Source organism: Euprymna scolopes, chromosome 25, assembly GCF_053919585.1.
Source record: "Euprymna scolopes isolate OS-2025 chromosome 25, ASM5391958v1, whole genome shotgun sequence".
NCBI lineage: Eukaryota > Metazoa > Mollusca > Cephalopoda > Sepiida > Sepiolidae > Euprymna > Euprymna scolopes.
In genome coordinates this window covers 96,943,473-96,968,213 of record NC_136506.1, presented here as the reverse complement: position 1 = coordinate 96,968,213, position 24,741 = coordinate 96,943,473, and the positions used below count along the sequence as shown (strand labels likewise).

At 32.7% G+C, this 24,741-nt stretch overlaps 1 protein-coding gene across 3 annotated transcripts in view; it reads right to left on the bottom strand.

Annotated features, from left to right (window-relative positions):
• LOC145247543 (recQ-mediated genome instability protein 1-like) overlaps positions 1-24,741 on the bottom strand; it is a 74,577-nt gene that overhangs the window by 46,831 nt on the left and 3,005 nt on the right. For 2 of the 3 annotated variants that reach the window (XM_080109383.1, XM_080109384.1), the window contains exons 2-5: positions 18,993-19,130; positions 7,252-7,404; positions 5,152-5,262; positions 2,170-2,289 (exon numbers count right to left, since the gene is read on the bottom strand). In XM_080109383.1, the coding sequence (XP_079965509.1) occupies positions 2,170-2,289; positions 5,152-5,262; positions 7,252-7,404; positions 18,993-19,100 (492 nt within the window). In that variant the 5' untranslated portion in view covers positions 19,101-19,130. Of the gene's footprint in view, positions 1-2,169; positions 2,290-5,151; positions 5,263-7,251; positions 7,405-18,992; positions 19,131-24,578; positions 24,691-24,741 lie in introns of those variants that run through there. The other variant, XM_080109382.1, reaches the window with a different exon arrangement.

Here is a 24,741-nt window from a genome sequence, read left to right as displayed (position 1 = left end):
TAATCTAAAAACAAAACTAGTTGATCAATTTATGTGATTTTTTGGAATATGATATTTTCGCTTTGTCATGGATCTGTACATTATATCCATGTGTTACCCGCTCGACAGCATTGCTATCCCCAACGTTGTTTCCGTAGTTATCTCCTTTTCGTCTACTCTTCTTTCATATTGACATGATAAAGACACTTTATTTTACAAGGAAATCGTGGAAGAAAAGGGAAACAAAAATGAAAGAAAAGGTGAGAGGTAAGACATTACGGAACATTTCCTGATCGAAAAAAAAAAAAAAAAACACAACATCCACCCTCCATCAAACTACTTCCCTCCTCCCCTCTATTTGATAAAATCAAAACTAAAACCCTTAAACTTTTGGTCATGTCAAACGATCAATCAATGTCCTGTCAAAGTTATGATTTGTGGATATGTTAGAGGGCAAAAGAGGCAGAGGAAAGCCAAGGAGAAGGTGGAGAGAAAATGTTTTCGATTGGACATCTCTCAACAGTTGGCCGTCCATCGACCAACTTGCCCTGGATCGGAAGGAACGGTGAAAACGAAGTCACGTGGGTTCACAATCTGCATCAAATGGAAGATGCAACTCATGAAGATAAGAAATTCACGAAGGAGATGGGATGTGTCAGTAAGGGAGAGTATCTCACACATAGAGTGATACCTAGCGTAGAAGCAACTGGTGTTGTTCTAGCATAAGGAGTTCCTATTTACAATGCCCCCTTCTCCCGGGACAGAGTTAGACACCAGGGACGTAGAGAAAAGGAACAAAAACAAAAATTGTCTCAGTCGTGAAGGTTTCTCCTCCACTGAGTGAGAACAAGAAATTGAAGTGAGAATAAAATGCGGGAGTGTGAAACATTGGTTAATCACTATTCAATCCCAGGCAATATCAGGTTTCCCTTCTAGTAATATAACCAAAAGTTTTCACTGTAACCTTAATAACATTCATCGACCATATGACAATTAATGTTCCTATTTACAATGCCTCCCCACGGGACAAAGTTAGACACCAGGGAGGTTTTTTAACGTGGAAAAAAAGAACAAAAATAAAAATTGTCTCAGTCCTGAAGGATTTCTCCTTCACTGAAAGAGAACAAGAAATTGAAGTGCAACATCCGAAGAACAGATACTACACTTTGATCTTGTATATATAGTGTATTGCCGGTACAAATTTAGTTTAATGTTGAAAAATAATAAAAAGAAAAAATCACAAACAAGAAACTTAGGCATGAAGCACTACAAGGAATTGGGGGAGGGGGATAGGTGCAGGGTCTTTCTATTGTCTATATAACTTGTGAAATTACTCTTGACTAGCACCATTTACCACAATACCGCATTCACTCCGTGGAGTTAAACCTACTTAATAAATGAATTCCTCAGCGTTTTATGTACATGTATGTGTATATATATATATATATACATTTTTTTTTTAATAAAAACAAACTGAAAAAGGTTCATCTGACGAGTTCATTAGACGAAAAAAGTCTTTGAATTTCTTGGTGTAATAAAAGTTTGTGGCGTGGAGTGGGGAGGGGAGCTAAGAAAAACCCAAAAAAGAAAAAGATTTGAAACAAAATAAAAATAAAAAGATTTAAACAAAAAAAAAACGCCTATTGGGGTATGTTAGTATGGTCCCTCCCGAACCTAATCAAGTATTTGATCTTGGCCCGAAGGCTCCATGAATGAAAAATTTACTTTCACCATGATTAATGTTTGTGCAATAGAAATACTGAAGAACAATAAAAGTGAAGGAACTGATTTGCCTTGTCACCGCTTCCGGTAGTTAGGAACTACATTAGCTGACCTCCTTGCTATTTTGATTGAAAGAAAAGTTGTTTTGATTAGTCATCAATATTTTAGCCTTTTACATATCAATTATTATATAGTTTATTTCAAATCAACACACTCCTTGCTAGGACTGAAAGTGCAAAATAGTAAATATATCCACATAAATCTTTCAAAGACAAACAGATTTTTTTTGTATATCAAAGTAAATCTTTGAAATCAACTTCTGCAACTTTCTCTGTTGCAATTTTACATTTTCTCTGTTGCAATTTTACATTTTCTCTGTTGCAATTTTACATTTTCAAAAAATAGTTGAAAATCAACCTACCCTCATACATGAAGATAAATGTAATCAGAAAACCCGTTTTAACATACCTTAAATCCAGGCTTAAAGTCTGATTTTAAATCCGGAATTGTATTGTATTCCATGGCATAAACTTTTGTTGTTCCATCAGTCAGTTCCAGCTTAAACATTCGAGTGTGTGGAGGTTGCCACTGAAAAAAGAGAGAGGAAGATCTCAGCCAGATTATTTTTAACATCTCCATATTAATAAAAGTACAAGTGAGACCTATGGAAATTCCACTGTTGTATATTGTTGCCGTGCTTAAAAATTTTCCTATTCTATGAACATTCGGTGTGAACAGAGAACAGAATCATTTTGTACCATCTTTGTTTAAACTGCATACTATGCAGTTTCAGAATATATCCGGTTATGGTCTCAAATACTTAAAAGAAATATATCAGTCACTACAACACCACATTTACTCCAGGGGGTGTCCTACTGAAGATAAACCCAAATTTGAAAAAATATTATTGAATCTAAATATTTACAGAGATTACATTTCATTGACCAGTGAATGGAGAACAAAGAACAACAAAAATTGGTTAGTAAGACCCTCCTAACACTTTCTAAATAATAGACCACCCACTGTTTTTCAGTTTGCTCAAAACAAACAGGTCATGGTTTGCTGAAAACAAACAGGCCAATCTCTAAGTGAGAGTAGGATCTAAGTGTGGGAGAAAAGAAAGAAGTGGATTAGAATCAGGGAGTGTGTGGAGTTCTTCATCAGGAAGGTTTAGACCAGGGGTGCACATACTTTTCTACTTATGGCATAACCGAGTCTAAATGATCTACCATCTACTAAAAATGGGAGGATGGAGGGAAAAAATAAGAAAGGTGTTTTCTGATAAACAAAAATTGAAATTAAAGACTATTTTTGAGTTTCTATTGAAAAATTTGGGGGCAATTGCATAATTTTAAAATTCTGATGTGTTTTATTATGTAAAAAAAATTCTGTTGTGAGAATTTTTCCTTTATGGACAAAAAAAAAACATAATTTCTATAAATTCTTATAAATATGTCTTCTTCATTTATTGAATAAAAATGCTTACTAAAAATAACGAGAACAATCAAAAGTGAAGCTATTTACTTCTAATAATGTAATTGATGTTTCTAATTAACGTGGGGGTAACAATTTTCCAATATGTTCTGGCATATGTATGTCACGTGTCATTGTGAGGACAGATGATAGGTTGGCATTAATGCTTTTTTTTTGTTTTTTTCCTCAATGTTATGCGATCTGTCGCCAATGCCTTTGCAATTGATGTATTGGGCACCCCTGGGTTAGACAATACTTTTTTTCTTTTTATTTTTTAATTATTTGTTTTCCACAAAATGGATAATCATACTTATAATAGATTGACATTTATTCATTTTAGAAATGTTTTTAGTTCAGATTTCATATGCGGTATCGTTTCTTGTTTCTTCAAATGTTTTTTTTTTTTTTTAATTTCAGCAGGGTCAAACTTATGGGCTTATTTTCATTAAACTTAGTAATTTTTCTTTTGCCTTAATTGAAAATCTGATATTTATGTATTTTTAATCATTTTATCACTATTTCATCTCTTGTGCAATATGGTCTCTCTCTCTCTCTCTCTCTCTCTCTCTCTCTCTCTCTCTCTGATTTATTTCTCTCTATCTTTTCTCTCCCCCCCCGTCTCTCTTTCTTTTCTCTTTCCTCTTCCGTTCTTCATTCATAGTATTTGTTTCTCTTCCTTCTCCTCCTGTTCACAGGTCTCCTCCTCTTTTCCTCTCGTTTTGTTTACATAATAGAAACGAGCAGATGGCAACTGCTTATTTTGAGCGCAAAAATGAAATAAATAAAAGATGGGACAAATATATTTTCTCTCGGTTTGAAAATCAATAAAAATAATTTATTATACATTTTCATAAATGTATCACACTATATGAATTGATATATCAAGTGCGAAGACAGTACTGCAGAAAGTGTGTTAGAGGAAGAACTAAACGAGTCTGGGTATCTATTTTATTGAAGGTGTTTTAAAATTTTGGTTGGCTTGGTATGGTAATTGGTATCTTGGGCTTATCTCTTTGTTAGTGGTAGATTTAATCAATTGGGATGTTTAATTAAATGGGTGCATTAGGTATATTTCAGATACGCATATATAGATACACATAGTATTGTATTTACATTGTATTTGTATTGTACATTTGTATATTTTTTTCACTATTTCATAACTTTTGTGAAGTTTCACTATTGTAGAGTTAACTGCCCAAGAACAGAAAAGATAATCTCTTCACATAAATAGGTCACAATTAGCAAGAAAAAATCCCCTACAAATGAATTCAGAAACAAAGCAGCTTGCAGTTTTTTATTATGACTAGAACTTATTTCTTTAAATGTTGAACCTCCTTTTTTATTTTTAGCGGTCACAGCTAGGAACAGCAGCTTTGTGTCCCTGTGAAAGCTTAAAGAATTATTTAGCTTAAAAAATAATTATTAGAGTATCATTTATGAATAAAATATAATATAAGAAATCCACTGTAATTGACATGGTACAAATATGTTTCGTTTCTGGATTTTTTAGATTGTAACGTAATGGATAAACATTCTGTTGTAAAGTTACACCCTTCTGAAGGTTGGGGATACAATCCTCAGTGTGAGCGATACTCCAAAAATACAACTGCGAATTACTTAAGACTTCTAACCAATCACGGCTGACAGAACAAGAGCATGCTACCCCCTTGGATTAAATAAAGGGTTCCATTAAAAATTCTGTGCAGATTCCTGAGTTCAACAGAAAGATTTCCGCGTTTGACAATATACACCTTAAGAAGGTCAAAATTTACAACTAATATGTCGAATATGTTTATTTGTCGTATGTAGTACAATTCTCAAACTACTGTGTTTTAATAATTCTTTGACTTCCGATTTTATCAAGTCCTTTGTAAGTGACTTAAAGCTAAACTCTACGTCCATCGTCGCACCATGTTACATGGAGATAATTTGACTGTGCAATTGGCGCAAAGAGAAAAAAACGTAATGCAAACTTACCGTCGGTTTCTTTGGTTCATCAAACGTAATTTTACTATTGGTGTTATCTATGCCCTTTAGCTTCACCTGTTGGGCATAGTACGACATACTAATATCAATCATGCTGTTCACCTAAAAAAAAAAGAAAAGAAATCTTAGGTGATTTGATAAACTTTGCTACTGGTACACTTTTTAAACCGGACATAACTAACTTTTGCAGACCCTCGTGGGTACAACTTTTGAACTGGTTAGAGTTAGTTTAAGGTTAAGTTAAAAATAATTTTAAAAATGACATAACTTTTGTAAAACCGATATAAAAATCAAAACAAAATCGGTATAAAATCAAAACAAAACTGGTATAAAAATAAAAATAAAACCGTTATAAAAATCAAAACAAGGTAGATTGTGAAAAAAAAAAAAAAAAAAGAATATACCGTATGTTAATTTTTATGATAGAAAAAGTTTGGGTTTCAGTTTCAATTATAGCTGAAAAAACTTGTTTATATATATATATATCTATATATATATATATATATATATATATATATATATATCCATATATATATGGATATTGTGTCTGTATTTGTATGTCTGTGTGTAGGTGTGTGTATGTGTATCTATATATGCGTATCTGAAATATACCTAATGCACCCATTTAATTAAACATCCCAATTGATTAAATCTACCACTAACAAAGAGATAAGCCTAAGATACCAATTACCATACCAAGCCAACCAAAATTTTAAAACACTTTCAATAAAATAAATACCCAGACTCGTTTAGTTCTTCCTCTAACACACTTTCTGCAGTACTGTCTTCGCACTTGATATATCAATTCATATAGTGTGATACATTTATGAAAATGTATAATAAATTATTTTTATTGATTTTCAAACCGAGAGAAAATATATTTGTCCCATCTTTTATTTATTTCATTTTTGCGCTCAAAATAAGCAGTTGCCATCTGCTCGTTTCTATTATGCAAACAAAACAAGAGGAAAAGAGGAGGAGACCTGTGAACAGGGGGAGAAGGAAGAGAAACAAATACTATGAATGAAGAACGGAAGAGGAAAGAGAAAAGAAAGCTCATAGATGAGAAATAGAGGGGGGAGAGGAAAGACAGCGAGAAATAAACCGTATATATAGAGAGAGAGATAGATCGTATATAGAGAGAGATAAACTGTATAGAGAAAGAGACAGACCGTATAGAGATAGAGGTGACTGACAAAAGTTGTCAACAACAGTTAGAGCTTTGCACTGAGAGGCGAAAGTCGGGAGTGGCGAAGGCAGCGAAAGTGGAGAGCAAAAGATGACAGCGACAATTATAATAGTTAATGTGGAGCAACTACTCTCGCGCATGTGCACCTAATAAAAACATAAGTGAGGAGGAGTATATAATGGTTTTATTTATATAAGTATTAGAAGATGCATCTGGTATTGCCCGGTATTAAACGTAGCGTTAAATTCCTTTAAAAAAAAATGAAGTAAAAAAAGCGGAAAAAACTGAGACATGTGCACGCAAGTATTACGTTTTTTGTAAGCACTTCACTTCTTGTAAGTAAAAAAACATACTCGAGTTGAGATTAAAACCAAAACCTAAAAGCAGTGAGTCAAGTACAATAACCATTAGGCCAGCTTGACACGACCCATAAAATGCGTTTTCAAACCTACTTATTTTTAATATAATGTGAACGATTCGTGCATGCGCAGTTGTGAAACAGTTGACAGATAAAAATCAGATGGCCCTTGAATTACAATTTTTCAATTTTTACTCCTAGCAGCCTTTTTTTTCTGGATGAAAACCGATTAAAAGATTTTCCACATGTCTGAATACCTATATACTAAATTTCAAGTCTGTAGATTAAACATTTGTTGAGTATATAAGTTGAGAAATGTCTTCACACAATTTTCACTTTCATAGATATATAGATTTGACTACATTGACGTGTTTCGACTGGAGTATTTGAAAATATCAGGTGTACAAATGCTCTGATTGGAATATGTCATAAAATTTAATTAAATGTTTGTATAAATAAAATTATTTCAAAGAAAATGTCTGTTTTGATACACACTGGACTAGATTAAAGTTTGTACCTGAAATTTAAGAGTTATTTTTTTTACCTGTAGACAATAATGTCCGGAAAGAGAGTATTTTTCTGCAGTGGCCACCTGAGGGGGCAGATATTGCATCCCCAATTCTGTTAGGTCTGCCACCAACCATTGTTCATAGACTAATTTCTTTATTTTATCCAAACTGAGATGATCTCCAGAACTCTGTAGAAAGAAAATAAAAAAACATTGTAATAGATTATGTTTCGAAAAAAGTTTTTAAGATAACAATTGATAATGTATTTATCTTTTTATTTCTACAAAAAAATAAAGGAAAAAAAACAAGATGTGGTATAAAAAAAAGATGTGGTACACAAAATAAAAAGATGTGGTACACAAAAAAAAGATGTGGTACACAAAAAAAAAAGATGTGGTACACAAAAAAAAAAGATGTGGTACAAAAAAAAAGATGTGGTACAAAAAAAAAGATGTGGTACAAATAAAAAGATGTGGTACACAAAAAATAAGATGTGGTACACAAAAAAAAAGATGTGGTACAAAAAAAAGATGTGGTACAAAAAAAAAGATGTGGTACAAAAAAAAGATGTGGTACAAATAAAAAGATGTGGTACACAAAAAATAAGATGTGGTACACAAAAAAAAGATGTGGTACAAAAAAAAAGATGTGGTACACAAAAAAAGATGTGGTACACAAAAAAAGATGTAGTACACAAAAAAAAAGATGTGCTACACAAAAAAAAGATGTGCTACACAAAAAAAGATGTGCTACACAAAAAAAAAGATGTGGTACAAAAAAAAAGATGTGGTACAAAAAAAAAATGTGGTACAAAAAAAAAATGTGGTACAAAAAAAAAGAAAAGATGTGGTACAAACATTTTTTACCGTTGGACTACTATTCTCATCAAGATTGATCAAGATTTCACGTTTCAGCAAATGTAACCTTCAACCTTCTTCAGGTACATCTTTTTGAACTTGGAATGTTTGGGGGGGGGTTATGGTTTTGTTTTTTTTGTTTTATCATTTTGTTCTAGCTGGGGATGGGGCATCATACCAGATGCCAAACATTTACACATTATCTCATACATTCTAACCAAAAGATCTTTTTGAGATTGTAATTGTCTCTTTAACTGCAATTGTTTGTATCTCTATTGCACTTGGATCACGAGGCATATTTGCCAGATCATTTTTGAAATTCTTTTTCATGAGTCCAGTTATTCCTTTAATTATTAGAATCCTAAGATTGCAGTTTCTTTTCATGTCGTACAAAAAATCTTGGTATTTCATTACCTTTACCACCTGAGCTCTATTTAACCCAGAATCATTGGGGGCACTAACTTCTACTAAGGTTGTCACTTTCTCCTTCTTGTCCCATATCACTATGTCAGATTTAATAGCTCCGTTTTTGTAGGTACGTAGCTGTAGGGATTGCATAATCATAGTGGATGCTGAAGGACTTATTTCCAACTGTTCTTTCTGGTATATGTTCCCATGACACTGTTTCATTTGAGATTCAACTTTTTAAAGATGCTCCAACAGATATATTTACACACTTCATTGTATTAAACTGTATAGTCGACATCCTTCAGCAGAACCTTGACAACCGCCACAGAATTTCAATCTGAACCCTTTATTTTATAAACAAGATAGATTGTTCTCATTTCATCGGCCATGACCAGATAACAATGTTAATTATAACTAGCGGGTTGCCCAAGTGTGGAGATCAATGGAGCCCTAAAAAAAATGTTTCAAAAAAAAATAAATAAATAAAAAAATAAAAAGTAAGTGAAAAAAATAGCGAACGGTTTAGTCACTGTGCCCACCACGACATACAACATCGATGCCATTCAAATTAAGCTTAGTCATTGCAAAGCACGAATGACTTTGCAAAAGTGTTGACAAAAAAGTGACCCCTCCTTGTAAAAACCGGCCCAGTTGACGGTGAAAGAATTAATGTTTTTGACCAATTTTTGGGTATTTGCTGTCCGAGAGTCCAAGCTTTCAAATGATAACCTATTTTGCCAGTGTTCGTCGCATCTGCCGAAAGTTTTAGCAAGACATACAAACATACACACACACTAACAGACGTTTGAGATTTATATTATAGATGGTATTCTTAGTTATTATCAGATGCACCGGCACAGTGGATAAAAACGTTGATAACAATTAGTTGTACCTATTTACTATGCCTCCCCACGGGACAGAGTTAGACACCAGGGTTGTTTTTTAACATGGAGAAAAGGTACAAAAATAAAAAATTGTCTCAGTCGTGAAGGACTGATCCTCCACCGAAAGAGAACAAGAAATGAAAGTGCAGCATCTGCCGGAACAGATGGTATTTATTTGCTCCCCCACTGAGCAAATTAGGCACAAGGCCGATTTTTAATGTGAGGAGTGAAGGGAGGGGGAAGGGAAAAAGGGGGACCAGCTCCCGAGAGGTGGGAAATGGGAGCTGGTTAATGGTCAGGCATGTGGGGTTGCCCCCACATCTGGTCTTTGCTAGTCATAGCTAGTCATAGCTTGCAGCATCTGCCGGAACAGATACTACACTTTGATCTTGCATCTGAAGAACAGATACTACACTTTGATCTTGACCAAAAAAAAAGGCCAACACTCTTCTAAAGGTTGGAGATCAATTCTTATGATGGGCAATAATAACCGAAAAAATAACACGAATTAATATTTCTATTTCGGTCATGGTTGATGGAATAAGAACAATCTACCCATGGATAAAATAAAAGGTAAAGTTTGACAGAAATATTCTATCAAATTAGTGGATTTATAGGGAACATTGCCTTCCTTTAAAAAAAAATCCAACCAGTTTGAAGATCATGCCAATAAGAGATACTCATTTTCTAAATATCCAACAATATTGAGAATGAGACTGCAAAGGCTTGGGTTCTTGTCCAGAATTCCCACTATGTTAAAAATAAAAATAAGGAAACATCTGTATAATGTACATATCTGTGACAAAACAAAAATTTCATACTCCAAAAATCACATAAATTGATCAAGTAGTTTTATTTTTAAGTAAGAAAATCAAATTTTATGAACATCTAAAGAATGACTGCTTCGCCTGCCATTTTAAAAAATCTAAAAAAAAAACAAGAAAGGCAAATCAACAATAATTCAAACTTACTATGTTGTAATGCCTACAAATTCCCATTAATTGCTTAAAAATGCTTTTCTTTATAAAAATAAAACTACTCGATCAATTTACGTGACTTTTGGAATATGATATTTTTGTTCCATCACAGGTACATTCATAATAAGAGATTTTTCTTTATTTTTGTCTTTTAATATTTGGGGCCAGTAGTGCACTTTTACATTAAAACCAAAGATTTCAAAGGGAGACAACTGTGGCCCAACAAGACTTAAAATTCTGTTCTGCAGCCGTTTTCTACCAGCTGAGGATGCTTATTCGGCAATCAATCCGACAATAATCAGACCTTTCTTCTTGGGATGAGGAATGGTCCAGCTGGGTCCTAGGAAGTTCACTCTCCCAGTGATTACCTTCTACTTTTGCAAGGAGTATTGCCGAGCATCTAAGGTGTCTCAACTGGAGATTTATTTTTGCATTGTTTATTAAATTGTTAGGTGAAAATATAGACTAGTTTTTCAAAAAATACTCTTCTCCACATGTTAAGAATGGGATTATTAATAATAGTTTGCTGCATGCTTGAAATTTTAAATCGGGAATATTTTTATTGCAGACGACTGTAATTTCAAGAAATTGAAGGATATTTTCAATTTCACTGGAAGAGGTAGAAGACCATCCATTCCCAAAGTTAGCATAAACAATAAAACTTTTTTTACAACTGTTTTTACCTGAAAGATGAAAAAAAAAAATCTGGGATGACATTGTCGAATTTGCATCCCAATTTCATCATCATCAATCAGTTAAGAATAAGATACTTAATTGAGAAAGCTCATGCTAATGCCAATTTGCACATAAATGACTCTGACAGATTCCAAAAGAAAGAAGTACTTCCATCATTTTGGGTATGTCAGGCTGCCGAGTATCTATCTGGACGTTCTATTGATAGGCAGTTTTTTTTGGGAAACAGTTAAAGAAAATTCAGGCAACAACTTAAAATGTCTGTAAATTTCAGCATCATAATAACAATTATGAAGACTTCATGAAAGCAGATTACTGGTGTCAACCAGTCAGTGAGGATGTCAGCACAATCATTGTAAAATCTAGTCCAGGTACACCGAAGGCAGCTATGCCAGCCTGTAGAAAGACACTGATGATTCAACAGACTCGGACTAATGATGATGAAAGCAACCTAGAAAACTCACTATTGCTCTCTGGCTCAAAAACTATTCAGATAAAAAAATAGAGGGAGAGATGGAAGATATGCAAAAAAAACTGAAAGAAGAACAAGATAAAGTGCAAACCATAAAAGATGTACTTTCGGAAAAGATACCGTCTTTTCACAACGATTTGCAGCAGAAAAATGAAGAGTTAAGAAGAAATAAAGATTTGTTGTCGTCATTACAACAGCAATATAAGGAAATTCAAACTAAACTTGAAAGTACCGTGACTACCTTGCAGCAAAGAAATCAGGAGCTTTCAAAAATTAGACAGCACTTTACAAGCGTTTGAAAAGATGGGAAACAAGATTGAGTAAGAAAGAAAAGATGGAAAGAATGCCCAATCAAATATTGTCTAAACAAATTTTTAAGTTGAAACTAAAACTCAAAAAAACCCAAACTCTCCTTTCCAATTCCAAAAAAACTTCATAAGTAAACAAGGAAAAACAAAGAAGAGAAAAAGAATGAGTTGAAAATTCAACAGATGAAATTTGATTTTCTTAATCAGGCCGAGAAAGGAAATGTTTCTATGAAGGAACATAATAGCAACCGATATACCAAAGATGTCATCAAGTGTGTCATTGAATTGATAGGGCAAGCAGAAGTATCTGGCAAGAATTGTGGAAAGATAATTGATATTGTAGCAAGACACATCTTTCACGCAGCTATAGATTCAAAAGACCTGCAATCAAAGCGATCATCTCTTAAGGTATGCATACTGACAAAGGGCATGTCCTCGCCAAACAACAGATAGCTGAAGCATTACTGCAATCGAGCAATGTAGACTTCCATTCTGATTGAACAACTAGGAATCGTCAAAAGATTGTGGCACACCAACTTTCAACAGATAGTGGTCAGTTGCTTTCATGTAGATTCACTTCAGTATTCAAGGAAGATTCAGATACACTTGTTGATGTGGCCTTTAATCTGCTCCAGGAGTTGGCTGATCTCTATACAGATAGTGAAGTGGATACTGTATTTTGATCAATGTTACAGAATCTGATTGGTCTTATGAGTGACAGAGCAAGTGTCATGAAGTCATTCAGCAAAGCCTTTAACATACAGAGGATGAATACACTTGGCATTGATGAAAACATGGAGTTTTTGCATTGTAATGCTCACTTCCTTCTTGGCCTCAGTTCTGAATCCGAAAAAGTCTTGAGAAAATGAGAACAACATCTGAATGAGAAAATCAGTAGAGATGGTATTGAAAAATTCAAAAGGTTTTCTTCAAGTTCAGAAAATGCAGGATATCGCTTTATCAGGGCTGCTTGTGATGTGTTGGGATCAAGAGATGATGAGAAAAATGGATGCAGAGCCTCTTGGGAAGCCTATAGTCACCTTCAGTCACAAAATTCTAGCATAACAAGTTTTCAAGCGAATAGGTTTAACAACCTTTTTCAGGCTGCTGCTTCACTCCACTATCATCGAAATGATATTCTGACATTTTTTGCAAGATTTCATGGCATCATTGAATCTCAAGCAAGAAAGTGTACATCATAACGCGAGGAGTGATTCAATTGACTGTGCCATGGTTGCACTTGGACTGTTATACAACAAAGTTACTGGACCTTACTGGATCCTACTCAGCAGACAACCAAAATACTTGGACTTCTTTTGCTATGTTGTGGAAATGAATGCTGCTCTTGGAAGATGGGAACATGATGCCAAACAATTGACAGATGCCAATTTTCCACCACTTTTTAGCATCAATTTAAACAGCCCTGTTTTTTCTGCCCTTTACAAAATGGATGCACAAAAGAAGACTTGTTTAAAGTTTACTTCATAGACTTTGTTCAGCATACAAAGATGTTCTTCAATGTCAGCTGACAGACTTCCTGCGAGGTGGAAGATACTATGATATTAAAGATGAAAAGAAACGTCAGCAAATGCAGCATAGCCAGATAACCAATTTGATAGGAGAAGAATACTTTGACGATTTGGATTTTAGCATTTTCAAGAGACGACATGCATCTTCACACCACCATAGTACCATCAATACGCTGAAGAAAAACAAGACTTCAATTTGGCTTGATAGTAAATCTGAACAGGAACAAGTTGCTGGGATTGTTGGATCCAAATCTAAAGAAGTCCGAATAAAACACTAGACATTACAGAAGGTGGTACTTCAGAAGAGAAAGTAACAACTGGAGAAAACAAAACAAGAAAAGGAGAAAAATGCAAGGAAGCAAGCGATAAGAAAAAATCTCATCATTGAGAGGGTGAAGACACATGGTGGGCCTTGTTTCAGTGAAGAGAATGTCACACAAATGCTACATGTGCTAGGAAGCAGGAATAGTAAACTTGAGACCCTCAAAGATGAAATTAGGTTTCAGAAAATAGTTCTGGCCAATAAGTCTGAACATTTAAAACTTGACCGACCTTTAGAGTTACTAGCAAGCCACTTGAAAGCATTTTTGAATGGCACAGACCTAATAAATGACTATGAAACACTTGCCGACAAAGAAGAATCAGAAAGCGCAACAGATGAAGAAAGTGCTTTTGTTGATCAGGCAGTTTGGAAACTACAGCTTCAGCAAACGACAGTTTGTGGCAGTATATTATGACGATGACTTTTATTTAGGTCAAGTAATTTGTGTCACAAGTATTGAAGAAGGACAAGTGAAATTTCTGGACAAGTGTAAGGTGAAAATAAATGCCTTTAGATGGGCAAGGTCAGAAGTAGAGAAAGTTTCTTCTCTGTTTGTGTTTGACTGGGGGTTTGAGGTAACCACTTCAAATGGACGAATGTGGTCAGTTCCCAGTGAAGAGTTTAACAGAATCACAAGGACATATCAACTGTATAGAGAACTCTATAGTTAATATGCAGCTTCCTTTTGTAATGAATGTAAATTGGTGTTAAACAGGTACGTTTGCTTATATACTATACTTCGCCATGATAAACACAGTGAATTATTGCGATTTTTAAGTTTATTATTGTAGAACTACAAGGTGTACAGAGCTGAAATTTAGGTATGACATTCTACAATATGTATTGATTATGCATGCAAAATTTCACATCTATATCTTTAATAGTTTTTGTAATTTTAAAATTTGTATACGTTTAAAACATTTGGTACTTTATTTTCGCCATTGAAATTGAACATAGCAGTATTTTTATCGGCTTATAATGAAAAAACTTGCAGCTGGAATTGTTTGAAAAAAAAAGGCATAATAACCACTATGTATAGAATTATATCGCATGTTCATATTTAATTTTCTTTAATTCAGTTTTATTTGCTGATACTTCAAAAAGTGCCCACCAGTGTGATTTTGCGATTATAAATAATGCAATGTTCATTTTTCACATCTCAAAAATGAAGGCTGAAATTGAATTAGATATGATTATACTTTTATTTCCTATTGTCTTCTAACACTAAGAGTGATGAAAGCATCTTTTGTGACATTTTTACTGGTTACTTTTTTTGTCAGTTGCTTTCAAAGTTGCCATGTCGTAATGTAAACATGTTCATGCTACGTTTGCAAATATGAAAATGATCATAACTTGAAGACTAAACAAGATATCTTCATGGTTTTTGTTTTGTTTTTCTTGTATTTGTGTGTATTTTTATATGAGAGGATCAAATTTAGGTGTATTTTTATATGAAAGAATAAAATTTAGGTGTATTTTTATATGAAAGAATCAAATTTAGGTGTATTTTTATATGAGAGAATAAAATTTAGGTGTATTTTTATATGAAAGAATCAAATTTAGGTGTATTTTTATATAAGAGAATCAAATTTAGGTGTATTTTTATATGAAAGAATCAAATTTAGGTGTATTTTTATATGAAAGAATCAAATTTAGGTGTATTTTTATATGAAAGAATAAAATTTAGGTGTATTTTTATATGAAAGAATCAAATTTAGGTGTATTTTTATATAAGAGAATCAAATTTAGGTGTATTTTTATATGAAAGAATCAAATTTAGGTGTATTTTTATATGAAAGAATCAAATTTAGGTGTATTTTTATATGAAAGAATCAAATTTAGGTGTATTTTTATATGAAAGAATCAAATTTAGGTGTATTTTTATATAAGAGAATCAAATTTAGGTGTATTTTTATATGAAAGAATCAAATTTAGGTGTATTTTTATATAAGAGAATCAAATTTAGGTGTATTTTTATATGAAAGAATCAAATTTAGGTGTATTTTTATATGAAAGAATCAAATTTAGGTGTATTTTTATATGAAAGAATCAAATTTAGGTGTATTTTTATATAAGAGAATCAAATTTAGGTGTATTTTTATATGAAAGAATCAAATTTAGGTGTATTTTTATATAAGAGAATCAAATTTAGGTGTATTTTTATATGAAAGAATCAAATTTAGGTGTATTTTTATATGAAAGAATCAAATTTAGGTGTATTTTTATATGAAAGAATCAAATTTAGGTGTATTTTTATATGAAAGAATCAAATTTAGGTGTATTTTTATATAAGAGAATCAAATTTAGGTGTATTTTTATATGAAAGAATCAAATTTAGGTGTATTTTTATATGAAAGAATCAAATTTAGGTATATTTTTATATGAAAGAATCAAATTTAGGTGTATTTTTATATGAAAGAATCAAATTTAGGTGTATTTTTATATAAGAGAATCAAATTTAGGTGTATTTTTATATGAAAGAATCAAATTTAGGTGTATTTTTATATAAGAGAATCAAATTTAGGTGTATTTTTATATGAAAGAATCAAATTTAGGTGTATTTTTATATGAAAGAATAAAATTTAGGTGTATTTTTATATGAAAGAATCAAATTTAGGTGTATTTTTATATGAAAGAATCAAATTTAGGTGTATTTTTATATAAGAGAATCAAATTTAGGTGTATTTTTATATAAGAGAATCAAATTTAGGTGTATTTTTATATGTGAGAATCAAATTTAGGTGTATTTTTATATAAGAGAATCACATTTAGGTGTATTTTTATATGATAGAATCAAATTTAGATGTATTTTTATATGTGAGAATCAAATTTAGGTGTATTTTTATATGTGAGAATCAAATTTAGGTGTATTTTTATATGTGAGAATCAAATTTAGGTGTATTTTTATATGATAGAATCAAATTTAGATGTATTTTTATATGATAGAATCAAATTTAGGTGTATTTTTATATAAGAGAATCACATTTAGGTGTATTTTTATATAAGAGAATCACATTTAGGTGTATTTTTATATAAGAGAATCAAATTTAGGTGTATTTTTATATAAGAGAATCAAATTTAGGTGTATTTTAATATGTGAGAATCAAATTTAAGTGTATTTTTATATAAGAGAATCAAATTTAGGTGTATTTTCATATGATAGGATCAAATTTAGGTGTATTTTTATATAAGAGAATCAAATTTAGGTGTATTTTTATATGATAGGATCAAATTTAGGTGTATTTTTATATGATAGGATCAAATTTAGGTGTATTTTTATATAAGAGAATCAAATTTAGGTGTATTTTTATATGATAGGATCAAATTTAGGTGTATTTTTATATGATAGGATCAAATTTAGGTGCATTTTTATATGATAGGATCAAATTTAGGTGTATTTTTATTTGATAGAATCAAATTTAGGTGTATTTTTATATAAGAGAATCAAATTTAGGTGTATTTTTATATGATAGAATCAAATTTAGGTGTATTTTTATATGATAGGATCAAATTTAGGTGTATTTTTATATGATAGGATCAAATTTAGGTGTATTTTTATATAAGAGAATCAAATTTAGGTGTATTTTTATATGATAGAATCAAATTTAGGTGTATTTTTATATAAGAGAATCAAATTTAGGTGTATTTTTATATGATAGGATCAAATTTAGTCACAGGCGATTTTAAAATTTTGTCCACCGGTACCTATTATAACCAACAAAATTTCCTTAAAGATTTTTCCGACCTTGCAGCTTTCTGTTACATCTTGCTCCAATGAGAGGCTTTTAACAAATATATTGAAGACATTGCCAAGGCTGCTGCAAAGAAATTGAGGTCTTTCTATCGTGCTAGAAAATGACTCACATCAGAGAGCATCCTATACCTTTACAAATTCACAATTTTTCCATGCATGGAGTATTGTTTCCACATCTGGACTTGTGCATTTACCACTAGTCTCTACCTCTTAGACGAGGTCCAAAAGAAGTCTCCACTCTAATAGGTTTCACACTATCAACCAAGCTCCAACCTCTGTTCTATCACCGCAATGTTGCATCCTTGTCAGTTTTACAAGTATCTTAATGAAATGTGCTCCAACAAACAGCAGTTATGCCCCCTCAATGTAAATACCCCTGACTAACCAGACAAGCAGCAAAATCACACCCCTTCATTGTAGAGGTCCCTAGATGTCGAAAAGCCTTCTACTCTAATAGTTTCTTCCCACAAACTGCTAATCTTTGGAATTCCCTTCCTGTCTCTTGCTTCCTTGATTGTATTAACTTGTAGAAATTTAAATGTAATGTGAACAAACATCTCACTGTTCAACTGCCTAAATAGTGCCTCCATAGGCATGGTTCCAAATAGTAGCCTTTTCTGTCCACGTGGCAATGTGCCTTGTTTTGGGTGAATAAGAGTACAAACGAAACAAAACTAAAGCTTTTAATAAAGGACATTATAGGTTATACTTAGCAGACCAAAAGAAACTGGTGCAATGAAAGGGAGTAAAAAATGTCGGTTCTTATTTAGAATTCAACCTAATTAAAAAAAAAAAAAAAACTACAGAAAAATCTTTATGATGTACTAGCCTGGGTGCCCAGCGTTGCCCGGGTGTTTGGAGGTGTGTGTTGAGCAAAAAAAAAAAGTGGTAGTAAGCAGGCAGTGAAGAAGGTTTAAATTAAGGCTAGTCAATCGAAAAGAGGGGATGACTTTCGAAAATATCGGCGAAAAAAAAACGACCCCTCCCTGTAGAAAAGTGCCTAGTTGAGGGTGAAGGAATTAATGTTTTTAGCCAATTTTTCGATATTTGTCGTTTGAAGGGTCAAGCTTCAAAACAATACTGATCTTGTGAAAAGCCATCGTTTCTTTTAAACAGACAGGTGAGATTTATATAATAGATGTCCTTGTCACAGAATGAATAATGTCATATACCAAAAATCACATTGATTGATCAAGTAGTTTTATTTTTATAAAGAAAATTATTTTTAAACAATTAAGTAATTAACAATTTAAGCAATTAATGTGAAATCATTAGCATTACAAGGCTGATTTCACAAGTTAAAATTATTGTGGATATATCTGACCTTGCTTTTTTTATCAAGATGGCGATGGGAAACAGCCTCTTTTGGCTTACTCATAAAATTGGATTTTCTTAATTAAAAATAAAAACTACTTGATTAATTTACATAACTATTTGGAATACGACATCTTTGTTGTGTGAGGGATCTGTACATCATAAAGATTATTCTATATTTTCAGAGTTTTTATTTTTTTAATTTGATTGAGTTCTAAATACCCCCCCTCCAAAAAAAATATATGACAAAACACTTACTTGATGCTCTTCTTGCAACCAATCAATACAAGCCTCTACCCATTCATCGAGCACTTTGATGTGGATGCTTTTCAAATAGGACGTAATCGCAGCTACCGTTCCTGTCATGTTGGTCGTGTATCAACTTTCACGGCATCGCTAATACAGGAGAAATACAAAAATAATTACAGTATATTATCTGGACGGACAGAGCTTCTTTTAGAAAAGCATTGACAAATCTTCAAATTCTTTTTCTGATTTAACCATGACAGACAGACAGACAGAAAAATGAGTGAATATTAGTGATGAGACAATTCCAATACAATTACTGATTCGGTACTAAATTCATGATTCCAATACAATTACAGATTCCGATTCTTTATAAATCTTTACATATTTAACTATAGAGTTGTTACTTTTTTCCCCCCGATTACCATAAAAAACGTTAAATGTGTATATATTTTCTCAAACATAAAATCACACTTGGGTCGAGATGATCTGTTGATTTTAGTTTTACTGGTAGTTTAAAATCAATAACTATTTATTAACATATTATCAGTAGTGAGAGATTTTATTTTAAACAAAATCAAATAAAAAAAAAGATAATTAAAATAATCGTTTTTTGGCATCAGAAAACAGGTATGATTTTTTTTCTGATTCCGATACTAAAAGAAGTTCCGATTTTTTTCAATTCCAATTAATCGTCCCAACACTAGTAGATATGTCACGTGTTAAGACTACACACACATACACGTAGGGCGGTCTAAAGCTAAAAGCACTGAATGATGAGGTGAAGCTGTCAAAACTGATGTCACTGAAGAATTGACCTCACAGCTCTCAAGGTTGAAACAGCTGCTAAAGAACAGGTCAATATAAGCAGGGGAGACAGAAGAGAATGTGAGTTGCCGCTGAATCCACCACCTCCTATCCTCGTCTTTGTCTACCACTTGAAGCACGCACATGAAGTAAGAAATAAAATAATAATTTTATATTTTTCTAACAAACGTGTTGCAAGTTTGTTTTTCTTGGCTGACGAGAAACTACTATCATTCAACTGGCTACATCACAGACATATTAAAAAATGTTATTTTTAACATGAGCATGACAAATGGGCAAGACAAAATTAAGTTTGACAGACGAATAGACTGATGGACATACAACTAAATGGAACATCCATGAGTAAAGTTTCTTTCATAGAACTACCTGTCTCTGGAACACAATATCACAAGGGTACTTCTCAGTTGACTATAACATGGTTATTTTCAAGTCAACCCTTATCCCCAAGTGGCTTCTGGGCCTTGATAAGTGGTGACTTCCATGTAAAACAAAAAAGTCTAATGTTAACAAATTCTTGTTGAGTCATCCGCTTAAATTCTGCCAATTTCAACCATCATTTTAGCATAAAAAATTCTTGTATGAAAACAAGGAATGAATCATTTAGGAAAATAGAGGGTATTTTTTTTTAGTTTAACTGCAACTCAACATTCACCATTAAACTGATGACTTTTACTGGTTTTCAGATATGCTGAAAGCAAATATTGTATTTAAATTTAGGGCAGACAAGTAGTTTTCTGGATATTAAGGCCTTTATTATCCAATGTAACCACTTATGTTTTCACTGGCGGCCAAGTTTTTTTCCAACTGAATAAGTACTAATGTGAACGTATGTTACAAAACACCTCCCTCCCCATGTTAACAATGGCGACGGGCATTGAAATTCATCAAGTAATGCATTAGAAAAAAATGTCTTAATATTCAGAAAACCAGTTGTCTACCTTAAATTTGAATGTGATATTCGTTTTCAGCATACCCAAAAACCTTTAAAAGTCGTCAATTTAGAGGTGAGTGTTGAGTTGCAATTAAAGTAAAAATTTATCAAATAGAGTTATCTGCCTCAGACCAATGACGACAATTGCAAAAGCAGCCGTCTTCAATCCTTTGTCTCAGCCGTTCACCTGACAAACTCATTAAGTGTTATTTTTGAGCTTTGATAAGTGCTGACTCATACATGAAAAAATAAGAAACTTTTCATAGTAATTTGAAAATACTACTTTCATTTTTTACTTATGCTTCTCATTTTCTTGTATCATGGTATGTTCATGCCGTCGATGAAATCATGGTTAGTGTTCTCCATATGTTTTTTTTTACATGGAATTCACCACTTATCAAGGCTCAGAAGCCACTCAGGGATAAGGGTTATTGCGTTTACAGTAATCAATGGGATAGTATCGTAGTAATTGTTAGTATTGGAGATTTGATAAAGTGTCTTACTTAAAGGGACGGTTCATCAGGAATTTGTTTATGTTGGACTTGAAGACATCCAAGTTGTAGTCAGGTGGGAAACAGGCAGACGGAAGAGAGTTCCACTGGCGTGCACTTCTAAGAAAAAAGCTTTTTTCATGGAATCTATGTTTTGGTTTTGGCACAGATAAAGAGTGGAAAAAATTTTTGACAGTGGTTTCAGCTAGACGGGTGTTTATCGTGAAAGATTGGCGAGGGGGGACCAGAGATTGGAGCTCAGACGAGCACCTGCGATGGAAGTAACGATAAAACAAAGACAGGCTCATAATGTCTCTTCTGTGGGAGAAAGGTTGCAAGGAAGAGAAAAGGGCATCCCCCACTAAGCCACAAAGTATATTTTGTACTCTGTCAAGGCAAGATAGGCTGTTTTTAGCAGCTTCTACCCAGATGTGGCATCTCCATCATTGTTGGTCCGATTCCTCTGAAGACAATCACATAATTTTTAACTTGGCAGAATACATGGGGTGGGTTGCCATTACCTTCCCCAGTGCAGTGGCATCTGACTCACCTATTTGCACCTATCCGTTGTCCTTACATCATCTGCATACCTGCCGTCGAATGACATAAGGTATTGCTTGGCCTTTTAACCAAGATCAAAGTTCAAAGTTTAGTATCTGTTCTGGTAGATACTGCAATCAAAAACCATATGTGGGGACAACCCCACATATAAGACTATTGCTCTTGTAGCAATCAGTTATTGGTCAAAGTAGGGGAAACCTTTCATACTAATGGTCACTTTCCAGCTCCCCTATTCCCCAGAGAGCTGGTCCCTCCTTCTTCCTCTCTCCACATTAAAAAACGGCCTTATGCCTAATTTTCTCAGTGGGGAAGCAAATAAATACAAACTCTTAATACCATAGAACCGTTGATCTGCTAGAGATTCATCCTCCTCCATGGCCATCCAACGTTCTGCTTCCGATGTCATCAGAGTTATCTTCTCCTAGATGCATGTCTTAACGAAGACTAGGAGTGCATCTCTCCCAGTGAATTAATGTGCCTTCAGATACCAACCTGGAAATTTCGGTAAATTTATACAAATACCGTGACAGCGAATTAGTAGAAAAAAATGTACCCTAACCCTAACCCAGTTTTCAGATTCGTGTTCAGCACACCGAAACGTAACAGAATACTACGTAAAAGATTTTACTAATTCGCTGTCACGGTGTTTGTATAATAATACCGAAATTTCTTATGACTGTGTGGGTGCATCTCATATTAGGGTATAAATGCCACCATTTGCATGAAACAAATTTCTACAAGTATTTTATTTAATTTTCAATTTTTGAAGAATTATCAACACTTCCCCAGATGATTGTCTAATGTCGGTTAGTTTTCTTGTTTTAACTTAAGACTCGGCACTGATTGTGTTTTAAATGAAATAAACAACTGAAACACAACAAAACTGATTAAGGTAGGTAGAAGAGTAAATTATCTTGCCTTTGGTAACATTTATTTGATATATATTTGTTTTTTGACAACTTTTTCATTTTGTTATCTATACAGCAAAATACCCTTTTTTATAACTAAACTTCAAAATTTAATTGGCATCTAAACTCCAGCCTCTGTCCCATCGACGAAACGTTGCATCCCTCTGCCCGTTATACAAGTATTTTAATGGTGAATGCTCTGGCGAACTGCAGACACTTGTGCTCCCATGACATAGACACACTCGACAAACCAAACAGGTAGCTAAATCCCACCCCCACACAGTAGAGATCCCTAGATATAAAAGATCTTTCTACTCCAGTAGTTTCTTCCCAAGAACCGCTAAACTCTGGAATTCCACTCCAGGCCCCTGCTTCCTCAACTGTACTAGCATGCAGAAGTTCAAGTGTAACGTGAACAACCGGCATCTTGCTGCCCAAATCCCAACATAGTGCCCCAGTATCCCCCTACACCAAAGTGGCAATGTGCCTTGTTTGGGGTGAAAATGTAATTTTAAAAAAAAGAAAAAGAACTATGAAAAAAGTAAATAAAGAAAGTGAAAGAGAAAATATATCCGTAATTGTTTAATTGGAAATGTTTCGATTTAATTAATGAAAACGGGAAAACTTTTCATGAAACGTACATATATTTTTTATTAAAAACAGAAAATGAAAATGACATATTCATGATTGTTTAAACTGAGCGAGCACCATTTGAAAATCAAAACATTGTATAAAAAATTATCAAAATATAATTGTAAAGATATTTATTGAAAAGTCTGCGTAAGAAAATATATTAATAAAACAATTTTGTAATTTTTTTGTTATTTATTTCCTACTTAGTACTTCGGTCATTGATTTCTCCTGATTTTAACGACAGGTGCCCGAAAAAAATGTCTTTACAATTATATTTCGATAAATTTTTATACAATGTTTTGGTTTTCAAATGGTGCTTGCTCGCCCAGTTTAAACAATTATGATTATGTCATTTTCATTTTTAATCATAAATATATATACACACACACACGTTTCATGAAAAGTTTTCCCGTTTTCATTACTTAAATCGAAACATTTCCAATTAAACAATTACGGATATATGTTCTCTTTCACTTTCTTTATTTACTTTTTTTCATAGTTCTTTCCGGAAGTAATTAATATCTTAGTTTAATTTTTTTTTTTTTTTTTTTTTTTTATTTCCTACTTCGGTTTAAAATACTGATTTCTCCCTCTGATTCTAATGACAGGCGCCCGACCAAAAAATGGCGTCTCTATTTTCGGCGATAAACTGTAGAAGTACCAAAAAAAAACTACTTGACCAATTTACGTGATTTTTGAAATGTGGCACCTTCGTTCTATGAGGAGTACGTACATCATAAAGCTTTTTCTGCATTTTTTTTTATAAGTGTAATTCAAAATAAGCACCAAAAAAAGTTAATTGAGACACTATTCTGGAGAAATGCCTATTATTGGCAAATATATTCCCTTAAATTTGGGGGGCAAAATAGTTAACTTTCGTAGGTCTCTTTTTTCTTCTTCTTTTTTCCCCTCGTGAGTTTTACAGATAAGCATTTAATAAATTTAAAGAAAAACTTTTGCATGTTGTGAATGCACTTAAAAATACACAGATATGTCAAATGTCATTAATAATTAATAAAAATGAAAAGAAACAGTCATCAAATTATGAATTTGACAACTAAAGAATGAATCGAGGCTAAGCCATGTTTATTTTTGTAATACAAAAAATATTTATAAAATATATGCATATATATATATATATACATGTCCCAACGAAATAAGTATCAAATAAAACGTATATAACTACGTAAGAAAAAAAATTAAATAACACAAATTGATAAAATTATTGAACGTGAAAAATAATTACCACTGATTGGATTATCAAAAAAATAAATTGCGCTTGGCGCGCCATGACAGCAAGTATACGAAAAATAAACGATCCTATTGGAATTATATTTTTTGTCTAGAATTAATTCTTGAAACAATATAAGAAAGAAAATTATGATGGAAATAAATTAAGCTAATTTAAA